This window comes from Erythrolamprus reginae, chromosome 1, assembly GCF_031021105.1.
Source record: "Erythrolamprus reginae isolate rEryReg1 chromosome 1, rEryReg1.hap1, whole genome shotgun sequence".
Lineage (NCBI taxonomy): Eukaryota > Metazoa > Chordata > Lepidosauria > Squamata > Dipsadidae > Erythrolamprus > Erythrolamprus reginae.
Genome location: NC_091950.1, coordinates 378,118,681 through 378,144,601, shown reverse-complemented (window position 1 = coordinate 378,144,601; position 25,921 = coordinate 378,118,681). Strand labels below are relative to the sequence as shown.

Genomic DNA, 25,921 nt, shown 5'->3' with positions numbered 1-25,921 from the left:
AGACAACATTCTTGGCTTGAATGAAAAACTCTTGGACAAGAACATGAGTGGCACATGAATTTAGTAAATAATAAATAATTATTAATTGAAACAAAAGCTTTTGATTTTAATTTAAATTTAACTAAAGGAAAAAAGAAAATGGTAGAATCTAAGGTTTATGCAAATAAAACTAAACAATTGTCCCATGTTTTGAGATGGATAAACTGTGTTTTAAAACATAGCTTTAATCCATTCTCAAAATTAACATTTTCAAAGTTAGCAAACAATAAGCATAATATTAGAATATTGGCATCAGCTTATGAATGAATTATTTTGATAAATCGGACAGAAATGGTATCTTATTCATCAGTGTATTTCAAGGAGTGAGATGAATTCCCACTGAGAATGGCTCTGGAAAGGCCATTTAATAGTGTTCCTGTACATCATGTGATACAAATATAATGTAATTAAAAGGCTGGAATCATTAAAAATCCCATCTTCCATTTAGTTGCCTAAAAATATTTTATAGTGGAATTATGCTTTAAAAATTAAATTGACTTTGGATGTTTGTTATCTATTTTGGTTTTGGTTTTTTGTTATTGTTCACTTGTTTTATTTATAGAAGACCCAAATCTCTAAACTGAGCAATGTTCAAGGTCTTTAATTTGGCCTAGTAGATTTGCATAGAGACCAAACTCAAAACAAGCAACTGATATGCCTTTTTACGAACAAATTTAAGCAGCAGGCACAAAGCCAATCAGATTTTTTAACTTTTAGTTCTGCATGCTGCTGTTGAATTTTGGGGAATCCTGATCAACTCTTGCCAATCCTTCAGATGATATTCCAGCCTGTCTGTTTGCCGTTTCTGTTTCTAAGAATCACAAAAAAACCTAAAACTGTGGCTTTTGCTTGCCAATTACTGTATGCATTTTATACAAAATATTTTCTTTTGCCTATGATTTTTGTAAAGGATTCTCATAAATGCATTACCGGCGGCTTAAACCGCCGGCCGAAATTGCCCCCGGAGCAGGGGGACGCTGCTGGCAGCTCTGCAGAGCTCCAAACTTCCAGGTTCCTTGGAACCCGGAAGTTTGGCTTCTGGCAGCACGCCAGGTTGGCGCGCCGCCTGCTGGTCACAGGGGGAGGTCCTGGATTGCCCTATTTAAGGGCGATCCGAATAGGACGTCCTCCTTGTTTTTTCTCTTGCTGTAAGCGAACACCCGCCCACCCTCCGCTATTAACAGTGTGTCCTAAGGAGGTCGCCTCGGGGCCGAATAGGAATTTTTTGCGGCCTCCCCTTTAGAGGCAGCCGTTTTTTCACCTATTCCACACTGACAGTGCAGACTGGATTGATTAGGGGGTGCGGCGCACTTAGATGTCAGTGGACCGCCTCTCTCCAGGAACTAGAGGTTGGAACAACATTGGGGATTGGAGAGAGGATGTCCATGGGAATCACCGGATCCAATTTCCCACGGGGATTGGAGGGTGAACTCCTCCCACACAACGAAGGGGCGTGGCTTGGATCCAGGTGAAGGTGGCTACCTTCACCTGGTTCAGTGAGGAGTTTTTGCCCAATGTTGCCAAGGAAGTTTCTGGTAGAAATTTACGCCCCGTTAGTTTTGGCCTCTGCAGGTCCTTAGTTATGTTGAATTTAAATATTTAAATTTATGTATTTAAATTTATTTAAATTTATGTTAATTTAATAAAATGACCCTTATTTAATCCACAATATGTCTCAGCGTCTTTACTCCACTTCCAGGGCAATATTGTTATGTTATTAACTTGCTACTTATTTCATTTTTATTATGGTTGTTATTATTTTTTATCCTTCCCATTCTCTCATCTTCATGGTTGAGCAGAGTCTTTTACTCATGCCTTTTCATTTCTTCTGAACTCTGCATTCTGACAGCTATATCACACTGGAGCCATGGTCTACTAGCTGTATTTCTTTTGCCTATGATTCATTTAACCTCTCTGTTTCTATTACCAAGGTTTTTTTAAAAGGTGCACATTTTTCAGAATCTCACTATCAGATTTAGGAGAAACCCCAAACTGAATAAATTTTTTAGCATCTCAATAACTTAGTATATTTTGGCATGTAATCCTAGTTGCTTTTTAGTCAAAAAATAAATCAAAATTAAATATTACGCAGTACTTAATAAAATATGTATCTTCTTGTGCTTTGGGGATGTTTTATTATGCAGTACTTAATAAATAAAATATGCATCTTCTTATGCTTTCAGGATATTTTTCCTCACCAAAATAAGAATCATCCCCAAAGGAGCTTTCTCAGGGTTTGGAGAAGTGGAAAAAATGTACGTATTTTCAAATATACTCAGTATGTCTAGTTTATATATCTTCATGTCTTGGTCCCTTGTATGCCTTCTCTTCCCAGACCCACAATGTTTTAATTGAACCAACCTAGAGCAACTTCATGCCTTCTAGATACACTGAACATCAGTTCCTATTATTCCCAGCCAATATACAGAGTAGACACTTATAAGAGTGACAATCCAATTATAAGAGCCATCAAATTGGTACAGATTGAATTAAACTGGAATACTGATGTGGATTTAGTGAATGATCTGCAGAGAGCAATACAGAAGTAGCCTTCCAAAGCAGTGTTATCTAGCAACTTGATAAATGATAGAGATAAAGATAGATGAGATGTGCACATACACATACATAAACACATACACATACATACACATATAACTCAGCTGAGCACCAAAATGATGAAAGAATAGAAATTTGCAATGTTAAGTAGCAGCAGCCATCAGGAGTCAAAATCCTATGTAAGGCTTGGGCTTTGCACAACATTGTACTTGCCATCTTGCACTTATCCAAAGGCTTAATGCTTCTCCTAAGGCACCTCTCCACTAAGCTCTTCATTCTCACAGGCATCCTCACTACCAGCAGAGACTTTGGATGGGTGTGAACTCATTTTCCTTGTGAAAGCTCTTCTTGCTGGCAAAATTTTCATTTTCTACAGATAGGTCCTGAGAGAGAACCTATTTGAAGCCATCCTTTCGTCTGAAAGGATGGATGGATTTTTAATTCATGAAGTCTCTGTGGGAAATATATATTTATTGTGAGATTGATTGGTTTATTTAAACATATCAGCAGGTTGCTAGCATGCCATATGTGTGTTGAAGTATCTAATTTGTATACTGCAGATGAAATGAATTTTATCACATAGAAGCATTACATTATTAATACCGTATTTTTTGGAGTATAAGACGCACCGAAGTATAAGAAGCACCTTAATTTTGGGGTAGCAAAACAAGGAAAAAAGAAATTCTGCCTTTGCCTATCAGCATCAAGATCAGCAGCATCCTCATTTCCACTCAAACTTTGATAACAAGCAGCAAAGATCTTTTTATACATTTAAAACAAACCCTATCACCCTATGGGCATTCAACTGGAGTGGGTGGGGTGGGGAATGATTTTCATGGGGAAAGAAGAGAGACTTGGTACTGAAGGCTCCACTCCTTCTGCTGCCATCTCATAAACACATTGCCAGGATTCCCGGCATGCCCCCTGAGCCTTTGCTGCCTTGGTTGGAACCCGATTCCTAAAGCAGGAAATTGGGACTCATTTGGAGAAGTGGGCACTGCACGAGAGGTGTAAGGCAAGGTGGGCACCAGCAGATTGAGCAAAGCCTGCTGCACCATGGAGGAGCCACCAATCCTGAGCCTTTTCCCCCTACCCTGCCAGCTGCTTTGCCTTTCTCTGCGCGTGCCTGGGAAGGGCAAGGATGGGAGCAGAAGGGAGGAAGGAGACTGTGGGACGCGGGGGAAGCCATGCTTTCTAATCCTGATCAAGCACTGCTTGCAGGTCAGCTGCCAGGACAGCGATCTGTGGTTCTCCTGCCAGGAAACTTTGTAATGGGAAGAGGGGGGGAAACCCCTCTGACTGCATAGCCCACACTGGAAAACAAGAGCCGAAGCAGCCTTCCAAAAGCAAGGTTTACTCCATTCCTTGCACCATACACGCCTGGACAAACCCTTCTGTCTCACAAGCAGCCTTGGCAGCAGCGGAGTTCTTATAAGAGCAATCAGTGAAATGGAATTCAAGTGGCTTTGGAAGTCAAGAGACACGCCCACTTCCAGCCAACTTTTCTCCCTTTGTCGGTCTGTTTCTCTTGCTCTTTCTCCCCCTTACCTTTCTGCGTGTGTTACTCTCTGTCTTGCTCCCTGCTTCTTCTCACTGTCAGAAAGCCCTGCCGCCCTGCCTGCGCTACCTGCAATGGAGGCTTCCCTCCCCCCGACTGGCTGTGATAGGTATGAAGGGGGGAGGAGGGGGAGAGGAGGTTGTGCTCATTGCTAGTGATGGGCAAACCGAACCCGGATAATTCGGGTCCGTACTGAATTTTGTGATGTTCGGTATGCCGAACACGAACACAAATCTTTTTGAAACTTAGGGCAAAGTTCGGGGTCACGTTCGGCATTCGGAGCTTTGACGTCACCAGCAGGTTGCTAAGGAGGCCAAGGTGATCACTTCCTGGATTCCATGGAATCTAGGAAGTGATCACCTTGGTGTCCTTAGCAACCTGTCGGTATACGTAACATCAAAGCTCTGCCCCCGGAATCTCTCGGTGGGATTCCCCATTCGGGTTCGGGTTCAGGTTCAGTTCGGGTTCGGCCAAATTTTGCGTAAAGTTCATCCGAACTTGCCGAACCCAAACACCGTTGGGTTCGTCCATCACTACTCATTGCTCCAGCAGCCCAGCTTTCCAAACAGAAGAAAAGGCTGATGAAAATCCCAAAAGAGAAGAGGCACAGCTGTAGGCAATGGCAGAGGCAGACACACACACACACACAAATTTCTCTCACTCACTCTCACTCCCGCCCCCCTTTCTCTCTGTAGCTGAGCTAAGCCAGCAAGCTCTTTTCGGGATGCTTTGCTATGTCTTTTATTTCTTCTTTTTTGGAAATACAGGCTGAAAGAGGAATGATTGCCTCTCACCCACTGCCCCCTTCGCCGAACAAGTCCCTACCTCCCGCTTCAAGAATCAGGCTCCGACCAAGGCAGCAAAGGCACAGGGGGCTTACTGGGAAGCCCAGCAATGTGTTTATGAGATGGCACCCAGGAGGACTGAACTGCTGCCTCTCTATCCGACTTTGCTGGGAGAAAGCCAGGCTTTCAATACTGTAGGTAGGAAGACGGGGGCATCTCAGGAGTGGAGACTCCATTTAAATGCCTATAGAGTTTCTTTTAAACTTCCAAATATAAATGAGGATCTCCATCGCTTTGAACTGCCCAAAAATGTGATGCGTGGAGGCTGAAAACCTCTGAAGGATGAGGGCCAGCAGGTGGGTGGGGCTACATTTGATGCATAAGATGCACTCAAATTTTCACGCTCTTTGGGGGGGGGTTAAAAGGTGCGTCTTTTACATTGAAAAATATGGTAGTTATTTCCTTCAAACCGCATACTATTCATCTTAATATTGGTGCTCATGTGCATGAAGATGTACAATCATGTTGTTATAGAGAAGGAGGAAAAAGCCCACACAAGGAGATTCTTGTTCTATTTGCAGATATATCACTTGATTATATCATTTCTGTCCAGCAATTATCATGACTACTGCCAATATTTATTTTAAGGCTTATATGTTTGATTTGTGAGCTATTTCATATTTCTTTTTTTTTAAAACAGTCTTTATTAAATATATACATAAAAAGAAAGAGACAAACAAATGAATAGTCAGACATACAAACACAAAAAATACAAATATAATTGTATACACACACACACACATATATATATATACACATATATGCATATATGTTTATATCAAAGACATTCAACATTATTGTCAACTGTCCTTTTGACCTTTATCTTCTACTGCCAATCGATCGTATACAATTATCTTATACATCCTAAGTATATATGGTATTTTTGTTTAAGTTAATACAATTCATATCTTATTTGATTCTATTAAAACATTATTTGTGAACATTTCAGATAGCTTTTACTTTCATTCTATCCTTTGTGTCAATTCAACATCAAATAAATTATTTAAAATTATACACTTATTAGTTGATTTGTAAAAATTACATATTTTTGTCTATTTTGATGTAATTCAAATCTTGTTTAGTTCTATTGAAACATTATTTGTATACATTTCAGACAACATTTTCTTTCATTCTTTCCTTTGTGTCAGTTCAACAACAGGTAGATTCCTCAAATCTGTTTACTTGTTGGTTAATTTCTAAAATTATATATTTCCACTCAGTTCCTTCCGGTCCATGTGGGAAGATAAGAGGTTAATTATTCTTTAAATCACATTTTATTGTTTTTATAGTTTTAGATGATTATTTTGATTAAGCCAGTTATATCACCTGTCCTAAATTTTATAAAATTCATTTTCATCCTTATCTTGGTGTTCCAAAGACATTTTGGACAATTCCTCACACTCTAATACTTTATTGACAAAATATAGGGTAGATGGAGTTGAGTCCATTTTCCAATTTTGGGTGTATAGCATTCTAGCTGCTATTTCATATTTCATTGCTACTTCTCATCTGCAGATGCTGCTGGTGTTGATTGGTCTCATTTGCATATTCATTACATACCCCTGTTTTCAGAGAGTTGCCATAACACATTGGTGTATTTTCAAAAGAAAGTCACTCATTAGCATTTAGAGTTTTGTCTTTCGATTAACAGTATCTTGTATCACCTCCCCAATCAACACTTTTTCACCTATTATACAAGGTGGGCAGCTCATTTCCAGGTAATGAAATAGGATATAAAAATTTTACAGATAGATTCATCAGTTGTCTCTACTCTCTAAAGAATCTTGGCAATTTGCATAAACTGCCCACTTCAAGTAAGCTCACATTGAGCCTGCCTTATTTTCTGCCTTAGTTCCCCAAGGCTCAGAAGAGACACCAAGTCATAGAATTGCAATCTCCCAAGAAATCATTATTTAGCCTCCTGCAAAGCACTCTAAGCAGAGTTGCCACTGAAGAACATTTGGAAATGTAATTGATGCAGAACGTGGCTGTACAGGCAGTAAATGGTGCCAGATATTTGGCGCATATGACACCACTTTTGTATGACTTGCATTGGTTACCATGTGCTTCTGGGTAGAATTCATGGGGCTGGTTGTCACCTTTAAAACTCAGGTTACTTGATGAGTTGCCTTTTTTTAGGAGTTTCTATCCATCTACCCATTCAACATGATCCAGCATATGAGTGTCGAACTCGCAGCCCATGCAGGTTTGTCACATGCATCATATGTTGGTCATGCCCATCCCTACTTTACTGAAGGCTGAAAAACTTGCACTACATCACATGATGTCAACGTAACGATGCAGGTTTGATACTCCTGATCTAGGAGATCAGTCAAAGAATGTCAGTTGTCATTGTCTAAAACAAAAGGCCTTTTCTTCAGAGGTCCCTGGTCTATAAAACATTATCTCTTTGGAGATTATAAAGGCCCCAACCAGTTAGTCTTTAATAAGGCCCTATGAACCTGACTAGGTTTACAAGCTTGGGATACTGAATATGTGAAGGGTCCTATTTATTTTATTTATTTATTTTATTTATTAGATTTGTATGCCGCCCCTCTCCGCAGACTCTGTTTTTATTGCTGCCTTTATTGCTAACTGGTCAAGTATCTCAGCTGCTATGGATATTTATTTTGGATGTTTTGTTGGTTTACTGTTTAAAAATGTTTTAATTGTAATATATAGTATGTATTAAATGGTAACCCACCAGAGTCGTTGATTGAAATATGCATCTCTAGAAATTGAATAAATAAACAATCAACACAAACACACATATACCTCTTGATTTTTCAGACTACAAAATACCACTTTATTAACAGTTTAAACCCAAAACATTTCAATAACACATGCACACATGTCATAGAAATGAACAACTCTAAAGAAACCTTTTGAAGGCTTCCTTATTTCATTGAACCTGAAGTTTTCGTTTACTGAAGGAAAACATCCCATCCCTCATCTTGTACACTATCTCCTTGAAGGTTCAGAAAAATTCTACCCTATCTGAGAATAAAATGAACTTGGTCTATCCCATTCAAGATTTGCCCTAGCAAGAATACTTCTGCTCCAGTCAGCTTCTCAAATGAACCTAAATAAGAATGGACATCATCCAAATCTAGCTTGCAAGTAAGGCAGAAAAGTCCATAGCCATTTCTTGTTCTTCCTAACATCCAACATCAGTTGTGTAAAACATCTGGCATCTCTAATACGAGTGCCAATCCAGTTTTATTAAACTACTTATCCCCTTGTTGGTCAAAGTATGAAAGAATGCACCTCCGTACTCACCCATGATCCTCTATAGCTTTGCTTATAGCCTTCTCAGCTGAAAAGCTGAGAGTAGCATAATACTGCAGAAACAACCAGCAAAGTCCAGATTTTGCTATTTTCCAGAACAATTCATAGACAGTGAACCTAAAAATAAAAGGCATCGTCTTTGCAGCATGGGATTCTCTTAACTCTTACATTTACTTGGGGAAAATAGGGAAATCACTTCAAGGACTCTAGTAATTAGAAGTTTTATTTTTTTTTCATTTAATTTTAACATAAAGATATTCACATTTAACAAAAATTATCAACCCAATAGCATTAGACTATCTAATTATTCTTCACAAATTCAGAATGAAATCTGGAACATACAGCTTGCAAAAACAAAATAGATCTTAATTACTATAATTACTATAATAACAAAAATGAAATAGACCATAACTTAGAATAAGGCAGGCTAGGGAAGCAAATTCTTCATTTCACTCCATGAATGAAAGAGTGGGCATGTTATCCAAGAGCTACAAGACCACTAAGCAAGTGAGCATCTGGCTCCGTGATATTATGTGTTTGTCAAGAAGGAGAAAAAGACTCGTGAAGTTTCTTTGGTGTGTGTGGGGGGGGGGTATTTGCCGGGAATCAGGAATGGGCAAATTTTCTAATTCCAACCTAGGATGTCAGTCTAAAGCAGGAGTGTCAAACGCACGTGATCACAGTGGCATCACGTGATGTATCTGGACATTTTCCCCCTTCACTAAAATGAGCATGGGTATTGCCAGCATGTGACACATCAGCCCATGTGCCAGGAGTTTGACAGCTCTGGTCTAAAGCAAACCTTGTTTGGTGAAAAATACAATTATTTTCAGATTCTGTTAGGTCCCCCTGCATGGAACACTGGGTAGCTGGCTGTTGGGTTTCCATTAACAAATCTTTTCAGAACTTGGAAAACAGGTTCTAGCTACATGGTATCTATACTTCAATCAGTTGCTACTAAATATTGCTCTGAACCCATTAACTTTCACCTCTAAGTTACCAGGCACCTCAAAAAGTAAGTTTACAGAAGATGTGGTAAATGTAAGATATAAGAAAGGTCCTGTTCTCCATGGATTTATAGGACCAAGGGAGTTTGGAATAATGGAAAGACAGGCAATAAAAAACAAACCCAATGATAACATTCAAATCCCACCAGGAGAAATCTGAAAGACATTCTCGGGTATTCTGGGGAAAGGATAGAAAAACAGAAGCTTCCTCTATTTGACAAATGTGGAAGCAGATTTTTGTACAATTTTTGACATTATTTCAGCTATTTGTCTGGTTTTAAAAAGATCTTTCAGGTGTATCTTAATTAAATTACAATTCATAAAATGCTTCCTCTTGAATAGCATCCATATGAGTTAAATATCAAAATGCACAGTGTAGATTAGGTGGTCTGTACTCTCCAGGGCACACTCTCAGAGAGCAACAATGTAGCTGGTTATGCATAATCTCTACTAATGTAAATTAAGAGTATTTAATTCCCTCTTTTTCCTAAAGCCAATGTGCACACTGCTGAATTTTCATAATCATATGCATTTCTTCTCAAGCTTTTCTTATTCTTAAAAAATTGGCATGTGGAAAAAAATCCATTTGAATGCCAGAAACTAGATAAAACTATGCCACAAATAGTTTGGATATTCAACCAATAGTTTCTGGGTCATATTTCATCATTGAAGTACTTTTAGTTGAGCCTAAAGGACTTTTATGGCATGTGTTTATTCTGTTGCCTACTGAGGATCCAGCAGCAAAACTGCACATACCTTGACATAGATTATTGCTTAGAAAAAGGATGTGCAATCCTGTCAACCAATGGGCCCCAACCAAATAGCTGACCATAAAAGATAAAATCAGTTATTTGCCGCTGAACATCTGAAATCTCCAAAACACAGACTGATCACAATATAGACACAAGGCAGCAAGTAATTGATCTTCAGCAATATGATTTGGGAGTTAAAATATAAAGTGGCAATTATCATATCTATTTTCCATTTCAATCATCCACCTAAAACAGTCCAAAAGGCAAAAAATATTTTGAGTTCCTCACTCTAACAACTTCCTTCTATGCAGGGGCAGGCTATCAATTTCAGCCCTACTGGAACGCGCCGGGAGTATGCCCCAGTACGCGCACCGAAATCTCACATTGATGTCCTTGCGGCAGTGAGATTTGGGTAAAAATTGCTGTTTCTTTGCTTCTGTGCATGTGCAAAAGCAAAAAAACCTGGCAATTTTTACCAGAATTGCACCGGCTCCGCATGTATGGCGCGTGCACATCCAACAGCAATGGAGCAGGCCTACGCGCTCCATTGCCACTACCGGAACCGCGTTCCGAGCGATCCAGCTCATAGCCCATCACTGCTCCTATGGCTTGTTTTGCTCTATCCACCTAACTAAGAGAACACCTGATGGACTGCTGCTTACCTTCAAAGCCTATCAGTGTGACTGACCATTCTGTTATGTGTTCAGTTTCTTGCAGAAGAACCAAAAAGGAGTTTATTGTTTTTGTTATTCCTGCCAATAACCTACTACTACTGGCTGTCAAACCACAGGTCTTTTCTTAGATATACTTCAAAAGATTTGGAATCAATGGGCCAAGAACAATATTCCATAAAACCAAAGTTTATGAGTCAACCAGAGTGCTAAATATTTATGAGCTTAGGCTGTATACCTAGATCAACTATTGTGTATACATTCCTGGTTATATATGGGGAAAATAATGCACAGAGGAAAAGTGATATTTCCTTCTCAGCTGAGTACCAAATTGTAGCTATTGTCTTATCAGTAGAACTCAGTGGAACTATTTGCAGCCTGCACAATGCTTTCTCAAAACAAGGCCACTACAACAAGGCCACTACAAAGAGTTGGCTCAAAATGAGGACATTGATTTCAACAACCCTAATTTGGTTTACAATGCAAAGAAAAAATGATAATGTTCTGCACTTTTTAAGAGCGTACAATATATTTTTCCCATTTATGTAGCAATTACATCCTGTTGTACATTATTATGTTTTGCTTTTATTTCTCTACAGTAAAAGATGTGTATGCTTTTGCATTTTAATTTGCATTTTAATTTATAGCAACCTTCTGTGCCAAAACCTTTAAACATAGATGAGTTTAGAACTTTGCTTCTTAATTGGTGATCTGCAGCTATTCTGCCATTTCTGTATAATCAGAAAATACAACAAGAAATATTTAAATGCACTGATTAAAGTTGTGGAGAAGCTCTGAACATTTAAAAAAAATAATATTCATGCCTCAGAAGAAAAACAAAATGAAGTCTATTCCTTAATTCTGCTATTCTTTGTCATTGCTTTTTAAGAAAATCCATGGTATTTGATTTAAAGCTGACCTTACTTGCTGATTGTCCAGGCTAATTAGAAGAAAAGTTGCTACAGTAATTTCTGGGTCATGAACCAAAATAAATAATATTTGGTAGTTTCACCCAGAATGGTTTATAGAAAGCAGCTGAGGCTTCAAAATTAAAAGGTAATTCATTCAAATTAATTCTGAACACAAATAGGTATGTGACCTATCACAAGGAATATTTCACTGCTGTTTCTTTTCTTTTCACAATTTTTAAGTTATATGCCATTTTAAAATCTGTTACTCAAGAAATAACAGTGCCCATGAGTGCATGTGCAAGTAGATACATAGATAGATGGATGAACTGGCAATTTTCTATTGGATTGAACCAGCAATGGAGTAGCTGCAAAATTCTGTTTAAGACATAAGAACCTGAAACAGAACTTAAATTTTGGCAAGAAAAAAATCAATATGTTTAATTAATTGTTTAATTGTTTAATTGTTTAATTGTTTAATTGTTTAATTGTTTAATTGTTTAATTGTTTAATTGTTTAATTGTTTAATTGTTTAATTGTTTAATTGTTTAATTGTTTAATTGTTTAATTGTTTAATTGTTTAATTGTTTAATTGTTTAATTGTTTAATTGTTTAATTGTTTAATTGTTTAATTGTTTAATTGTTTAATTGTTTAATCAATCAATTGGATTTATATGCCGCCCCTCTCGGAGGAGTCGAGGCTGCTTACAACAGTCTTCGGAGAGGGGCGGCATACAAATCTAAGTAATAAATAATAAATAAACATATAAAAAGCAAATCAATCATACTCACTCAAACAACAACCATACATAACATTAGAATTAAACTCAACAAACATGTCTTTGTTTCTAAGGGTTATGTTAGGATTATAGGCCAGGAGAAGAAGGATAAAAGGGAATCAAAGAATTCATCTACAATGGCAGTTGGCAAGATGTGAGTGACTGGATACTACTATGCAGAAGTGGGCTGCTAAGGTGGAACAGTGACGTGTGCTCGCCCCTGTGGCTCTGAGTGCTAGCGGAGTCCAGCATAATTCTGCTATTGCAGCTATGCAGGTAGCAGAATCACGTGCAGAGACGCAGGCGCATCCATGTTTTTGTGTGATTTTTTGCTTCTGTGCATGCGTTCATGTGTGCTGGAGCTGAGCTAGGGCAACAGCTCACATATTGGCAGATATGGTTCTGCGTGCCACCTGTGACACCCGTGCCATAGGTTCGCCATCACTAGTTTAGAGAAATAGCCAGGAAAAAAACTAGGCAAATAATAGAAGGCTAGCAAGATCTAAATAGAGACCAAATATTTAGAGACCAGACTACCTCCGGAATCGCCTGCTACCGCACGAATCCCAGCGACCGATAAGGTCCCACAGAGTTGGTCTCCTCCGGGTCCCATCGACTAAACAATGTCGTTTGGCAGGCCCCAGGGGAAGAGCCTTCTCTGTGGTGGCCCCGGCTCTCTGGAACCAACTTCCCCCAGAGATTAGAATTGCCCCCACCCTCCCTGTCTTTCATAAATTACTCAAGACTCATTTATACCGCCAGGCATGGGGGAGTTGAGATATTCCTTCCCCCTCGGCCATTACAAGTTATGCATGGTATGTCTGTGTTGTGTTTGGTTTTATAATAAGGGTTTTTAGTTGTTTTATTATTGGATTGTCACATGCTGTTTTTATCATTGTTGTTAGCCGCCCCGAGTCTACGGAGAGGGGCGGCATACAAATCCAATAAATTATTATTAATTATTATTATTATTATTATTATTATTATTATTATTATTATTAATTTGGGTCCTCTTAAGATTCAAACCTGTCTGATTAATTGTCTGCTAGAACATAGGAGGAGGAAGAGCAAGAGAAGGCAGTGAAAGCAGAAAGGCTTAAAATTTAAGCAGCCCTATTGTTTTTCCTCCGCTCACTTCTGAATTGCTAGACCTGCCAAAATAGTAACTTCCTCCTCTGCTCCTTTCTGCATGCTGTATAAATTAGAAGATAAATATTACAATTATTTTAAACCTAGTGTGTTCTCAAATAAAAAACAATCCCTTTGAGGGGGAGCTAGTATTCAAGGAGGTTGAAGCTGCATCTAGTTGTTCAGCTTGGCTGAATTGCATGAGACAGCTCATAAACCTAAAAGACACATTTTTATAGAAGATGGGTTGGTTTGTTTAATTCACAATCTGATTTTTTTCTTTAAGTGAAATATACAGTGTCACTGTAAAGCACCTGCTGTTCCCAGCTTCATCATAATGTGTAATGTAGTGGAATTAGCAATGGAAATGCAGTTAATCGCATTTCTCGTTATGAGTGGATAATTTATATAAGGGTGGATATAAATTTTGGTGTTTGCATTTTCTAAGTTGTTTATAAGGTTAATTAAATATGTTCTTTCTCTACTGTCTCCTTCCTGGGGGAGAAAAATAATGCTCACCAGCCCAATTTATTCTAGGAACCTTGTCAAATGCCCTAAGTGGATGTAAAGAAGGTGTGAAGAAAGGAAGATATTAACATTTATAGTACATCTCCCAGCTTCAGCCTCCAAAAGTTCACCTGAAAACCTGAACTGACTCCCCATATTTACATATCGTATTTCTGAACCTGTCCAATCTGCCTTTAATATACACTGATTGTCAATCGGATCAGTAGAAAATTGGCTTTTTCTGTGAAGATTTTATGTTTAATGGAGCTCCTTTCTCATAGGAGATATATCTGGAATCATTAATCAACCTTTTAAGTCATCCATTTTGAATTGTTTTTCACAATGTGGCGAGGGGGGATTCGTAAAAAATTCTTCATTCATAAAGCTGATGGTTTTAAATTCTATTAATTGTTAAATATACTATTTATGAGTGTATTTCTAGTCAATGAAAACTTTAAATGGCTAAATCCTGTGTGGTATTACAAATTTCCCATTCTCCATTTATAAGTGCTAGATCCATTAAGGCAGTTCTCTCCTGTTTCTTTCATTGAGTATTAAACAATTGTGGGTGCCTGCCTCTTTTATCTGATTTTTTTTCCTAAGCAACATTGCTTCCTTCTTTCCTCAAGGTTGTCCACGCATTCCATTGCATCATGTTAGACATGCTACATTGAGAATATGAATTAGGTACAAATCCAGGTTGTGCTCAAAAACAACTTTGTGGCTGTTTATAAAATAATAGGCAAATACAAATGATTAACTTATTGTGATATACTAGAATTGTGTCACAAGGAATACAAAATAAAATTAAGAGAAGAATTGGAAGCAAAGAACCTACAATAGTTTTCTTATTTACAGTTATTAGAAAGATTTAAAGGAGACAAAACAATAGAATAGAATAGAATGGGATGGGATGGCATGGGATGGCATGGGATGGCATGGGATGGCATGGGATGGGATAGAATAGAATTGAATAGAATTTTTATTGGCCAACTGTGATTGGACGCACAAGGAATTTGTCTTGGTGCATATGCCCTCAGTGTACATCAAAGAAAAAACATCAAAGAAAAAACACATTCGTCAAGAGTCATAAGGTACAACACTTAATGATAGTCCAGGTACAAATAAGCAATTAAATCATATTAGGAAACAATCACTATAAATCATTAGGATACAAGCAACAAAGTTACAGTCATACAGTCATTAGTGGGAGGGGATGGATGATAGGAAAAATGAGAAGATTAATAGTAGTCCAGATTTAATAAATGGTTTGACGGTGTTGAGGGAATTATTTGTTTAACAGAGTTAAAGGCAGAAACACAAGAGTTTATGATTCTGAAGATTGTAGGGCTGAGTTTGGAATGGTTTATTTATTTATTTAGCACATTTATGCATATCATTTTTACTATTGAAGTGAATTTTGATTTACAGATTTAAAAATCTATAAAATCTATATCAAACCCTCTCCCCCTCTCAAAAAAAAATCAAAAGACTACATTAAAAAGGATGGCATTAAAAAGACAGAGGCAGTGGCCTAAATCATTCAACTATTCCAGCATTGCATATTACCCTTAGCTCCCCATGCCAGTTGACAGAACCAGGTTTTAACAGTCACGCAGAAAGTCAAAAAGGTTGAGGGGCAGGCTCACCTTAGGGGGCAGGATGTCCCATAGACTAGAGGCAGCAGCAAAGAAGGGTCCTTGGCAGATCCCTTCTGGCACACTGCCAATCAAAATTCTCTAGCTGACAAGATCCACAACATGTCTTTTTTGCGTGACCAGGTGAGATAGTTCCTCAGATAACTATGCCATGGGTCCATGCCATGAATTGAACATCATTATGTACAAATTATGAGCATACAATTCTTAAAATATATAATTTTTATTGAAATTTGAAATAGAGGAAGAACCAGTCTAAAGAATGCAAGATCAGTTGAACTAAAATTTGCGGCTATAATATAGAGATGAAAAAATGGGAAAACAAATGGTTGAAATAACTGAAATTTACACTATATTATCATTTTTAAAATATTTTTTTTTTAAAGAATATATGTGTTACTCATATATATCTACAGTATTCCATATAGAGTTATCCCAAACAGGAAGATGAGTGGTATAAATTTAATAATATATCACCAGAGAAATGGTCTAGGATACATAAAGACATTTCAAGTACATATTGGAAATCTAAGCAACAAGAAAGAATATGTTATGCTTAGTGGATATGTTAAAAAACTAGAAAATTTGGAAATAATGAAACTCCAAAATAAATTTTTTGATGATTGATCTTCAGTCTGTTCAATGGAAGTACAAAACAAATCTGGGTTTTACTGTATGTAGATACATACAAGGGTGGGCTACTGCCCGGACAGGGTGGAACGCAATGGGGTAGCGAAAATGGAGCTCCACCCCAGAGCACCCAATTTGCACTGAAAGATGCTGGAAAAAAATGCAGGGCGTCCTGCATAAGCCACGCCCACAGTGTGGTAGTAACAATTTTGGTAGCCCTTCACTGGATACATACATATATACGTAGGTGTTCGTACCATGTACAGTTAGGTTTGCAATATATAACTAAGCTAACAAATGAATGTTTGTTTGCATTAAAGTACTATAGTTTTAAAAGGTAATGTTGCAAAATTGCCATAAGAGGAAATCAGAAAACATGATTCTCTCTCTGTTCTTTCTGCTGATTCACTGAGACTGATGTAGTAAGCTCTGGGTTAGTTTGATGATTTGTAAGCTGCAATGTATGCCTGATATTAAGACAAAGAGAGGCTTGTAATATTATTATTGTATTAAGAAATATTTACTGATTTGAATGTGTATGACTGGACTATTTAACTTGATTGTGCTATTTCTAAAAGTAAACACTATTTTATAAACTTTAATGCTATCTGTTTTGTATGACTGAATAATTACTCATATATCTTGACTATCTACTGGAATCCCACGTTTTCCTCTGTGAATATCCTTGATAACTCAAGCAATCTGCACATTCCTTAACATTAGCCATCATGTTGTACCTAAGATAAATACATTATGGTAAGTACATTATGCAGATCGCAGAAAGGAGCAAAAATTAAAGGCATAAAATTCAAGAAAAAAACTTACATATGCTAAAAATAGAAGATTATATTATATTGTAGATTATATTTATGTTTAATTAGGTGTTTATTATACAATTGTATTTCTATTAATTTTTATATATATTAAACTTTTTTATGAAGATGTCAGTCTTATAAAATCATGATTACCTTTTTTGGAAGAAAAAGAAATGTTAAATGATTCCTTGTTTTCATTCCCCTTTAACACAGGATGATCTCTAAAGTAAATCCCACTACTGTATTGTCAAACCCACACTGAGTCCAGTTAGACTAACACCTATATATGTATGTAGACAGGGTTAATACATCATATTGATTGAGGAATATATTTGTAGCTCATGGTTGGAAGAAAACAACCAAGCTCAGAAAGCATCAAGGACCCCTCATTAATACATCATGCTAAGACATACAGCAGCCTGGTTTGCTTGACAGCAGTTTGTGTATCTATGGCTATATATATATTGGATAAACATTATTATTATTATTATTATTATTATTATTATTATTATTATTATTTATTGGATTTGTATGCCGCCCCTCTCCGCAGACTCGGGGCGGCTAACAACAGTGATAAAACAACATGAACAATCCAATTAATAAAACAGTGAACAATCCAATTAATAAAACAACAGTGGTAAAACAACATGAACAATCCAATTAATAAAAACAACTAAAAAACCCTTATTATAAAAAAACCAAACATACACACAAACATACAATGCATAACTTGTAGTAGCCTAGGGGGAAAGGATAACTTAACTCCCCCATGCCTGGCGACAAAGGTGGGTCTTAAGTAATTTGCGAAAGACAAGGAGGGTGGGGGCCGTTCTAATCTCTGGGGGGAGTTGGTTCCAGAGGGCTGGGGCCGCCACAGAGAAGGCTCTTTCCCTGGGGCCCGCCAAACGACATTGTTTGGTCAACGGGACCCAGAGAAGGCCAACTCTGTGGGACCTTAGCGACCGCTGGGATTCGTGCGGTAGAAGGCGGTTCTGGAGGTATTCTGGCCCAATGCCATGTAGGGCTTTAAAGGTCATTACCAACACTTTGAATTGTGAAACATAGCCAACCTGTGTTACTCAACCAACCATGATTAAATATACATATTTATTGCAGGGGTGAAATGACTCCGGTTTGCTCATGCCTCTCAGCCATTCAAGAGCCAATCGCAAAGGGAGCACAAGGCTGCCCAGATACTGCTAGTTGGGTTCTTTTACACTCTGTGCATGCACAGAATGCTTTGCATATGCACAGAGGGTAAAAGAACCCAAATGGTGGTGTCCAGGCGGGGGGGGGGTGGAGCCTTGCACTCCCTTCGCGACCAGCTCTCCAACGACTGACAGGCACAAACGAACCAGGAGCATTTCACCCCTGGTCTATTGGTGGAATATTGCACATTCTTGCATGTCGGTTACTTCGACATTAATGCCAATATGAACAAACGAAGTTATATGGACAGCAGAATGACCTCTATTACTTTAGCTTCCAGGCAATCATGTTGGTACAAGTGATGAAGGTGTAAACAAACTCCTTAAAATCAAGAATAAAGTTTTTAAAGCAAGTCTCTTTCTTGCTGATGGTTAATCACAAATACAGTACTGTATCTGAAAGGAAAACTAGGTTTTGACTCCCAAACATTAACCTTTACATTGAGAAGATTATGTCTCATTTATGGAGAACAGCTGGGTGCTTAAAAGGAATCTCTTAGAGATATGATTTTAAAAGCAATAGTGTGTTTTAATGCACTCCAGTTGACAGCTATTTAATTCTTGAAAATTATTAAGTTTTTGAATTGTTTTCATACATACAGTATTTGACCTACTAACATTTCCATTTTATTTTCATTTCCTTGACAGAGAGATCTCTCAAAATGATGCATTGGAAACTATAGAATCTGATGTTTTCTCTCACCTACCCAAGCTCTATGAAATGTAAGTTGAAAACAGAAAATCTCATAAAAATGTAATGAAATAATTGATTATATAAAAAGGGGCAAAAGTCTATTTATGTACCACCAATGGTAACTACCATGACCTCTTTTCTTTGCAGCCTGAAAAAAATATACTGTTATTTTTATTTAAAAAAATAGAAATTAGCCCTTGGTTGTCATTTATTCACTTCTAGACTGATTAAATCATTATAAGGTATCATCCACCATACATTCTCATGTAGAGTGTTATGAAATGAGGTCCTATCCAGGCGGGGGTTCCACTTACCAGCCTCTACCGGTATGATCTCTGGGATCCTTGAAGGCACACATGTTTCTGGTGGGTGTGCATGTGCCCGTTGGCGTGAGATTTAGCTGCTGTGCATGTGCAGCAAGCGAAATCTCACACGAGGACACTTCCACGCACAATATTTTGCCAATTTTCAGCACTTTGCTTCCGCACATGTGCAGAATGAAAAAACCACCGAAAATCGGCAAAATCTCATGCGCGAGGGCACATATACAGAAGCCAAAGCTCACTTGTGCATGCACTTGCATGCGCATCTCAATTTCCACCAGCGGAAACCCGATCCCAGCCATACCAGCTGCAACCCATTACTGATACTATCACTGAAAAAGTTGACTCTTTTTTCCTGCTTTTTCTGATATTGAAAATGGTGATGTTTGGGAAAGTTAGTCCTAGTTATAACTTAGTCCTTTGTTAAGAACATATCAGTAGAAAGATACTGTGATAATAAGCAGTTGATTTACAATAAGCTTGTACTTTGTCTATAGTTATCATATGTTGATGTACACATTGATTACGCTGACATCAAAAAAGCATTTTCTGTAAGGTAATGGTCTTCATGATATGATGGTGCCTTTCTGTAAACATTTAACTTGATATCAAGGTTATAGTGAAATTTTATATTTGACTAGCTACATACAGCTTGGTAAGTAAATATCGCTTCTCTGTTCACTCTCAAAGAGCAAGACTTGAGTCTTTACAATACATATTCTTATGGACATTTTTCTTTTTTCCCTACAGAAGGATTGAGAAAGCAAACAATCTTGTGTATATTGATAGACATGCATTCCAGAATCTTCCCAGTCTCAGATATTTGTAAGTCTATGATTTATGTAACTGTTTCAAATTAAGTTATTTTTACATCCAGTATTCTTTTTATTTTGATTTCTGTACACAATAACCACCCATGTAAATTTCTTTCATGTAATTAACACAACTGCTCCTGTTATGAAAACTGTTCATATTCCCAGTTCAAAAATGAAAATTTTCATAATGGTAATATTTTATTTCAGGTTCTACAGTTAATGCATTTACTGCTATATATTTTAATGTTTGCAGAATGTAACTGTGGAGATAAAATGGAATTGTTCCTTGATAAGTGTGGCAGCTTCTTCCTTCTCCCATTTCCATATATTAAACATGCTGTGAGCTTCTAAAGCTTTTTTGGGGAAAAGCTGTATAATTCTAAGAACTGCAAGTCACTATCAGAAATATATTTCTAATTCTGTTATGTTTAAGGAGCAAAGGGCAATTCTGTTCTTCACTTTGCTGCCATAATGATCCACATAATAATCCAGAAGACTGTTTTTAATGTATTCCATTGACTTAATGGAATATTTAATGCTGCTCTGAGTCCTCGGAGAGGGGCGGCATACAAATCTAATAAATAATAATAATAATCTTTATTATTATTGTTGTTGTAGTTGTTGTTGTTGTTGTTATTGTTACTAATGGAAGCCATTGTGCTCTTTTATCTAGAATAGATACTTGCAGTTAAAGAATAGATTTTAGATTTAATTGGATTTGTATGCCGCCCCTCTCCGAAGAATAGTCAACAGGAAAAAGTCTACTAGCCACTTTATTATCTTCCTACCATTCTGTGGTTACTATCAGATACTGGGACAGGAAATGGAATTTTCTACGTGCATCAAAGATTCATTCATGTGGCGCTGCCTACAACAGATGCTCTCTTTTTCCCAAGTAGCTCATATATTCTTTCAATAAATGTATATTGTATTAAACATGAAACAGGCAAATGTTAATGATAGAAAACAAAGGCTTCATATCCTTATGGCTGAAGAAACAAGCTTAAGGATATAATGGTCTTTTTATTTTATTTTTTAATTTTACTTTATTTATTTATTTATTTTATCAAGCACATATAAGATAACAGATAAAAGTTTAAACGTTACATGAAAAGGATACAAAAAAAGGCACATGAGGACAGGGACACGCCCCTTACCGGCCTCTTAGGAATGGAGTGAGGTCAATAATAGATGGGCTAAGATTAAAGTTTTGGGGGTTTTGAGAAGAAACCACGAGTCAGTTGACCACTTTGTTGCTAAAGTCATATTTTCTGCAATCGAGTTTGGAGCAGTTTATCTTAAGTTTGTATCTGTTGTTTGCTTGTGTATTGTTGTGGTTGAAGTTGAAGGTTTTTTTTTGTTATTTTGGTTGTTTTTGTTGTCATTGTTTCACTTTTCACAACCAAAGGCCTTTTTAAAAAACTGCTGCTTTAATTTGTGATGGAGATAAAAGAAGAAGTCAGTTTGATTTGGGGAAATTGTGACGGATTTGATACTATGCTGCCATTCCTTACTTAAATACCTAAAAATTGTGGTCTACACCTGTTGTGGTTAGCTCTGGCCCAGCTCCTGCCCCAAGGAATGTGGAGGTGGATGTGGGGGAAACATCCACATGTCACAGACCTATTTTGCTCCCGAAAGAGTCAACTAGTGAATTATCCAATGACGAAGGAAGTGTGGGTGTGATGGAAGAGGGGGGCTTGGCTGACAGCCCAGGAGGAGATCAATCTTCCTTATCTTTGTTGGATTCATTGGATTCAGATGAGGAACGTATGACAGACCCACGCATGCGTAGAGCTATGCATAGGAGAGAACAACTTAAGACATATTACAGGAGATAAGAGAGGCCATCTGTGTTTGGGTGGGGCTCCAGTAATTAGAGCTGCTGATAAAATAGCAACATGCTGGCTTGGCTGTTGTGGAAGATTATCTGATCGTAATTCGTCAAGGTGAATTGTTGTTTCCTGATTGTATTGAAGACTGTGTTTGGATTCCTGGATTCCTGGACTTTGGATTATTCTTCATTGTGAGTGTTTAGCACTGTTTGGACAACAGTAGCTGTGACCCAATTTCACAGTTACTGAGTTAATAATTGGACTTTGTTCTTGTATTGTATTCCAACTGTGCCTTGTTGCTACAAGAAATCCATTTGAAGTTTAAAAGGGAGTTTTTTCTTCTCTTGATAAAAAACATTTATTTGCCTTCTATCGTGTGTGTGTGTCTGCTTGGATTAATTAACCTGTAATTAAGGGCGGTTGGCACACGCTGGCAGAACAACACCCAAGGTGAATTCTACAATTTGTATTGTGTTTTTTAAATTATTTTTGGCACTGCAATGTATTCACACAAATGCTATGCCAGACCAACTCCTTCCCAGTTTTATTTCACACTGATCAGTTGATGAGATATTATGGAAAGGCAAAAGACCCTCAGTATTCTATCACAGTATTGCACACTCCACTGAGAAAACTGGAGTGGCCTTTTAAAAACTAAATGAATAAAGAAAAGACAGCAGATACCAGTGTACATTTAATTTTCCATTTCTTCCAGGCACTGCATTATTTATTACCCCATACCTTCAGACTTTTATGTTAGGAGGAAAGGTGAAAAAAGGGGGATTATTTGCTTATTGTTTCTTGCATAGTCATACAATAGCCTTCTCCTACCGGTTGCAATACATTCTTGACTTGCGACCACAGCTGGGATTGGGATTTCAATTGCTAAGCGATATGGTCATTAAGCTAAAACTGTTTTTTATGAATACTGCAGTCATTAAGAAAAATCTCATGGTCATTAAGTGACTCATATAGTCATAAGCAAATCCAGCTTCCCTTACCAGCATTGCTTTTCAGAAATCTCATGATCATATGACCACAAGACACTGCAACTGTCATAAATGCAAGTCGACTGCATAGTGATCACATAACTGTGGGTGTGGTGAGTCTTCAAAGTCAGATCATAAATCATTGTTGCACATGCCATTGTAACTCTGAATCCTTGTTAACAAAATGGTCGTATTAGTAACATCCTGCCTTCTTTGTACCGATAAATCATAACCAGGTTTATATTCAGGTAGTCCTCAACTTACCACAGTTCATTTAGTGACTGTTCATAGTTACAACAGCACTGAAAAACAGTGACTTATATTTATTAGGATTCATTGGTTTGTAACTAAAGCGGCATATAAGCCGAAAACAAACAGGCAAGCAAATAAATGAGCTGGCCCAAGTCTGCGGAGAGGGGCAGCATACAAATCTAATAAATTATTATTGTTGTTGTTGTTGTTGTTGTTGTTGTTGTTGTTATTATTATTATTATTATTATTATTATTATTATTATAATAAAATAAAATCAGCCTATGTCAATCATGTTTTTCAGATCTCCAGGGTCGAGTAATTAAAATTCAAACACTTGGCAACTGGTTCATATTTAGGATGACTGAGTGTCCCAGGGTCAAGGGGTCACATTTTGTGACCTACTGATTAGCAAACTCAATGGGAAAGCCAGATTCACTTAACAATTGTGTTACTAAATTAACAATTGCACTGGTTCACTTAAAAGGTTGTAAATGGGGCAAAAGTTCACGTAGCAACTCACTTAAGCAATACAAATGTTGGTTGAATTGTGGTTGAAAGGCAAGGGCTACCGGCACTGATCATACACAATTAGGAAACTTGGTTTATCCTACCAGATGGAATGATTTCTGGACAGATAATATTATTGATATCCAATGGTGAAATCCAAAATTTTGTACTACCAGCTCTGTGGGCATGGCTTGGTGAGCGTGGTGGGGAAGGATACTGCAAAATCTCCATTCTCTCCCGACTCCAAGGGAAGGAGATTGCAAAATCTCCATTCTCACACCACTCTGGAGCCAGCCAGAAGTAGCATTTGCTGGTTCTCTGAACTACTCAAAATTTCTGCTACTGGTTCTTCAAATTACTCAAAATTTCCACTACTGGTTTTCCAGAACCTTTCACAACCTGCTGGATTTCACCCCGTTGACATATCTCATTTAGAAAAGAAGCCCTTCATTTTTATCTACATGTCTGAACTACAGAAGTAACCTCTGAGAAAGCATAGGCAGAATTTAGCTTCATGTCACATTTTATTTCTATTAATATATATTTCAACTGGGAAAAGGAAATTTCAATTACTTGGTGTCCCTCTTCCACATGTTATTTTTTAAACTCTCTACTTAATTTTAAAATCTTAAACAGCCATCCATGTAGATTAATAAAGTAGTTCAAACTAAAATGCTGGTCAATAACTATTTTATGCATTCGCTGTTGAGATATAAAAGAGATTGAACATGATTAGGGTCCAATTAAGTTTGTTAAATTAAGTTTGTTTCATACATTCTTTCTCCATCTCTCCCCCTTTTATTAAAGGAAAGTGTGCCCTTGACTTGCTTCCAAAGATTTTTCATACAGAGCATAAAATTGTTAATTGCTTCTTTCCAGCAGGCCAAATGGACAAACTGTTTCCAAAATGGTAACTTGTTGCCTTTTTCAATACTATAGATATAAACTTCATTAAAAGGAAAGAGTAAGAGGAATCATTGTCTGCATAATGATAGTGTCTTGGATTTTTAAATTGCACCGTTGGGTTCTTTGGTTTCCACAGTTGCTTTACATTTATAATCTGGATTCTAGAATGCTGTGTCAAAGGATGGGAAAGAAATCCATCATAAATTCCTTTCTCAGGTTCAATGGCATAATAGCTGTATGTGAAATAGGGAGAGCTGAAAAATCTGAAAGAAACATAAGCAACTTCACCATTGGGTAGATATTCTCAGGAAATCGTTGGCCACAATCTGGGATACCAAGTAAGACAATAACCTTACCACCATTTCCTTCTTAGATGCGAAGAGCAGAATGCCATCAGTATTCATAGGCTCTTGGTTGTGGTACTTAAAAGCCTTCCTTTACATGCTGTTTCGCTCTCAAGCAAATGCTGCAAGGATATGAAATATTTATTTATTTATTTATTTATTTATTTATTTATTTATTTATTTAGTTAGTTAGTTACTTAGTTAGTTAGTTAGTTAGTTAGTTAGTTAGTTAGTTAGTTAGTTAGTTAGTTAGTCAGTCAGTCAGTCAGTCAGTTAGTTAGTTAGTTAGTTAGTTAGTCCAATACACAATGAGGGTTTTAGTGGGTATATATCTATATACACATAGTAAAATACATGATGAAGGTTATAGAGGAGATACTCATAGTAAAATATATCTAAGAAATAATAGAAAAGAAGGTATAGTAATAGAACATGAAAGAATAGAAGAAGAGATATAGGAATAGAAGAAAGGTACAGGAGATATAGGAAAGCAATAGGACAGGGGACAGAAGACACTCTAGTGCACTTGTACTTGCCCCTTACTGACCTCTTAGGAGTCTGTATAGGTCAACCGTAGATAATCTAAGGGTAAATTGTTGGGGGTTTGGGGATGACACTATGGAGTCCAGTAATGAGTTCCACGCTTCGACAACTCGGTTACTGAAGTCATATTTTTTACAGTCAAGTTTGGAGCGGTTAATATTAAGTTTAAATCTGTTGTGTGCTCTTGTGTTGTTGTGGTTGAAGCTGAAGTAGTCGCCGACAGGCAGGACGTTGCAGCATATGATCTTGTGGGCAATACTTAGATCTTGTTTAATGCGTCTTAGTTCTAAGCTTTCTAGGCCCAGGATTGAAAGTCTAGTCTCGTAGGGTATTCTATTTCGAGTGGAGGAGTGGAGGACATTT

The 25,921-nt window shown here is 37.3% G+C and overlaps 1 protein-coding gene across 1 annotated transcript in view; it reads left to right on the top strand.

Moving 5' to 3' along the window:
* The window catches only part of FSHR (follicle stimulating hormone receptor), a 110,879-nt gene that overhangs the window by 49,089 nt on the left and 35,869 nt on the right, over positions 1 to 25,921 (top strand). Inside the window, exons 2-4 of the mRNA XM_070741608.1 lie at positions 2,223 to 2,294; positions 18,998 to 19,072; positions 20,117 to 20,191. Of these exons, the coding sequence (XP_070597709.1) occupies positions 2,223 to 2,294; positions 18,998 to 19,072; positions 20,117 to 20,191 (222 nt within the window). The remainder of the gene's footprint in view (positions 1 to 2,222; positions 2,295 to 18,997; positions 19,073 to 20,116; positions 20,192 to 25,921) is intronic.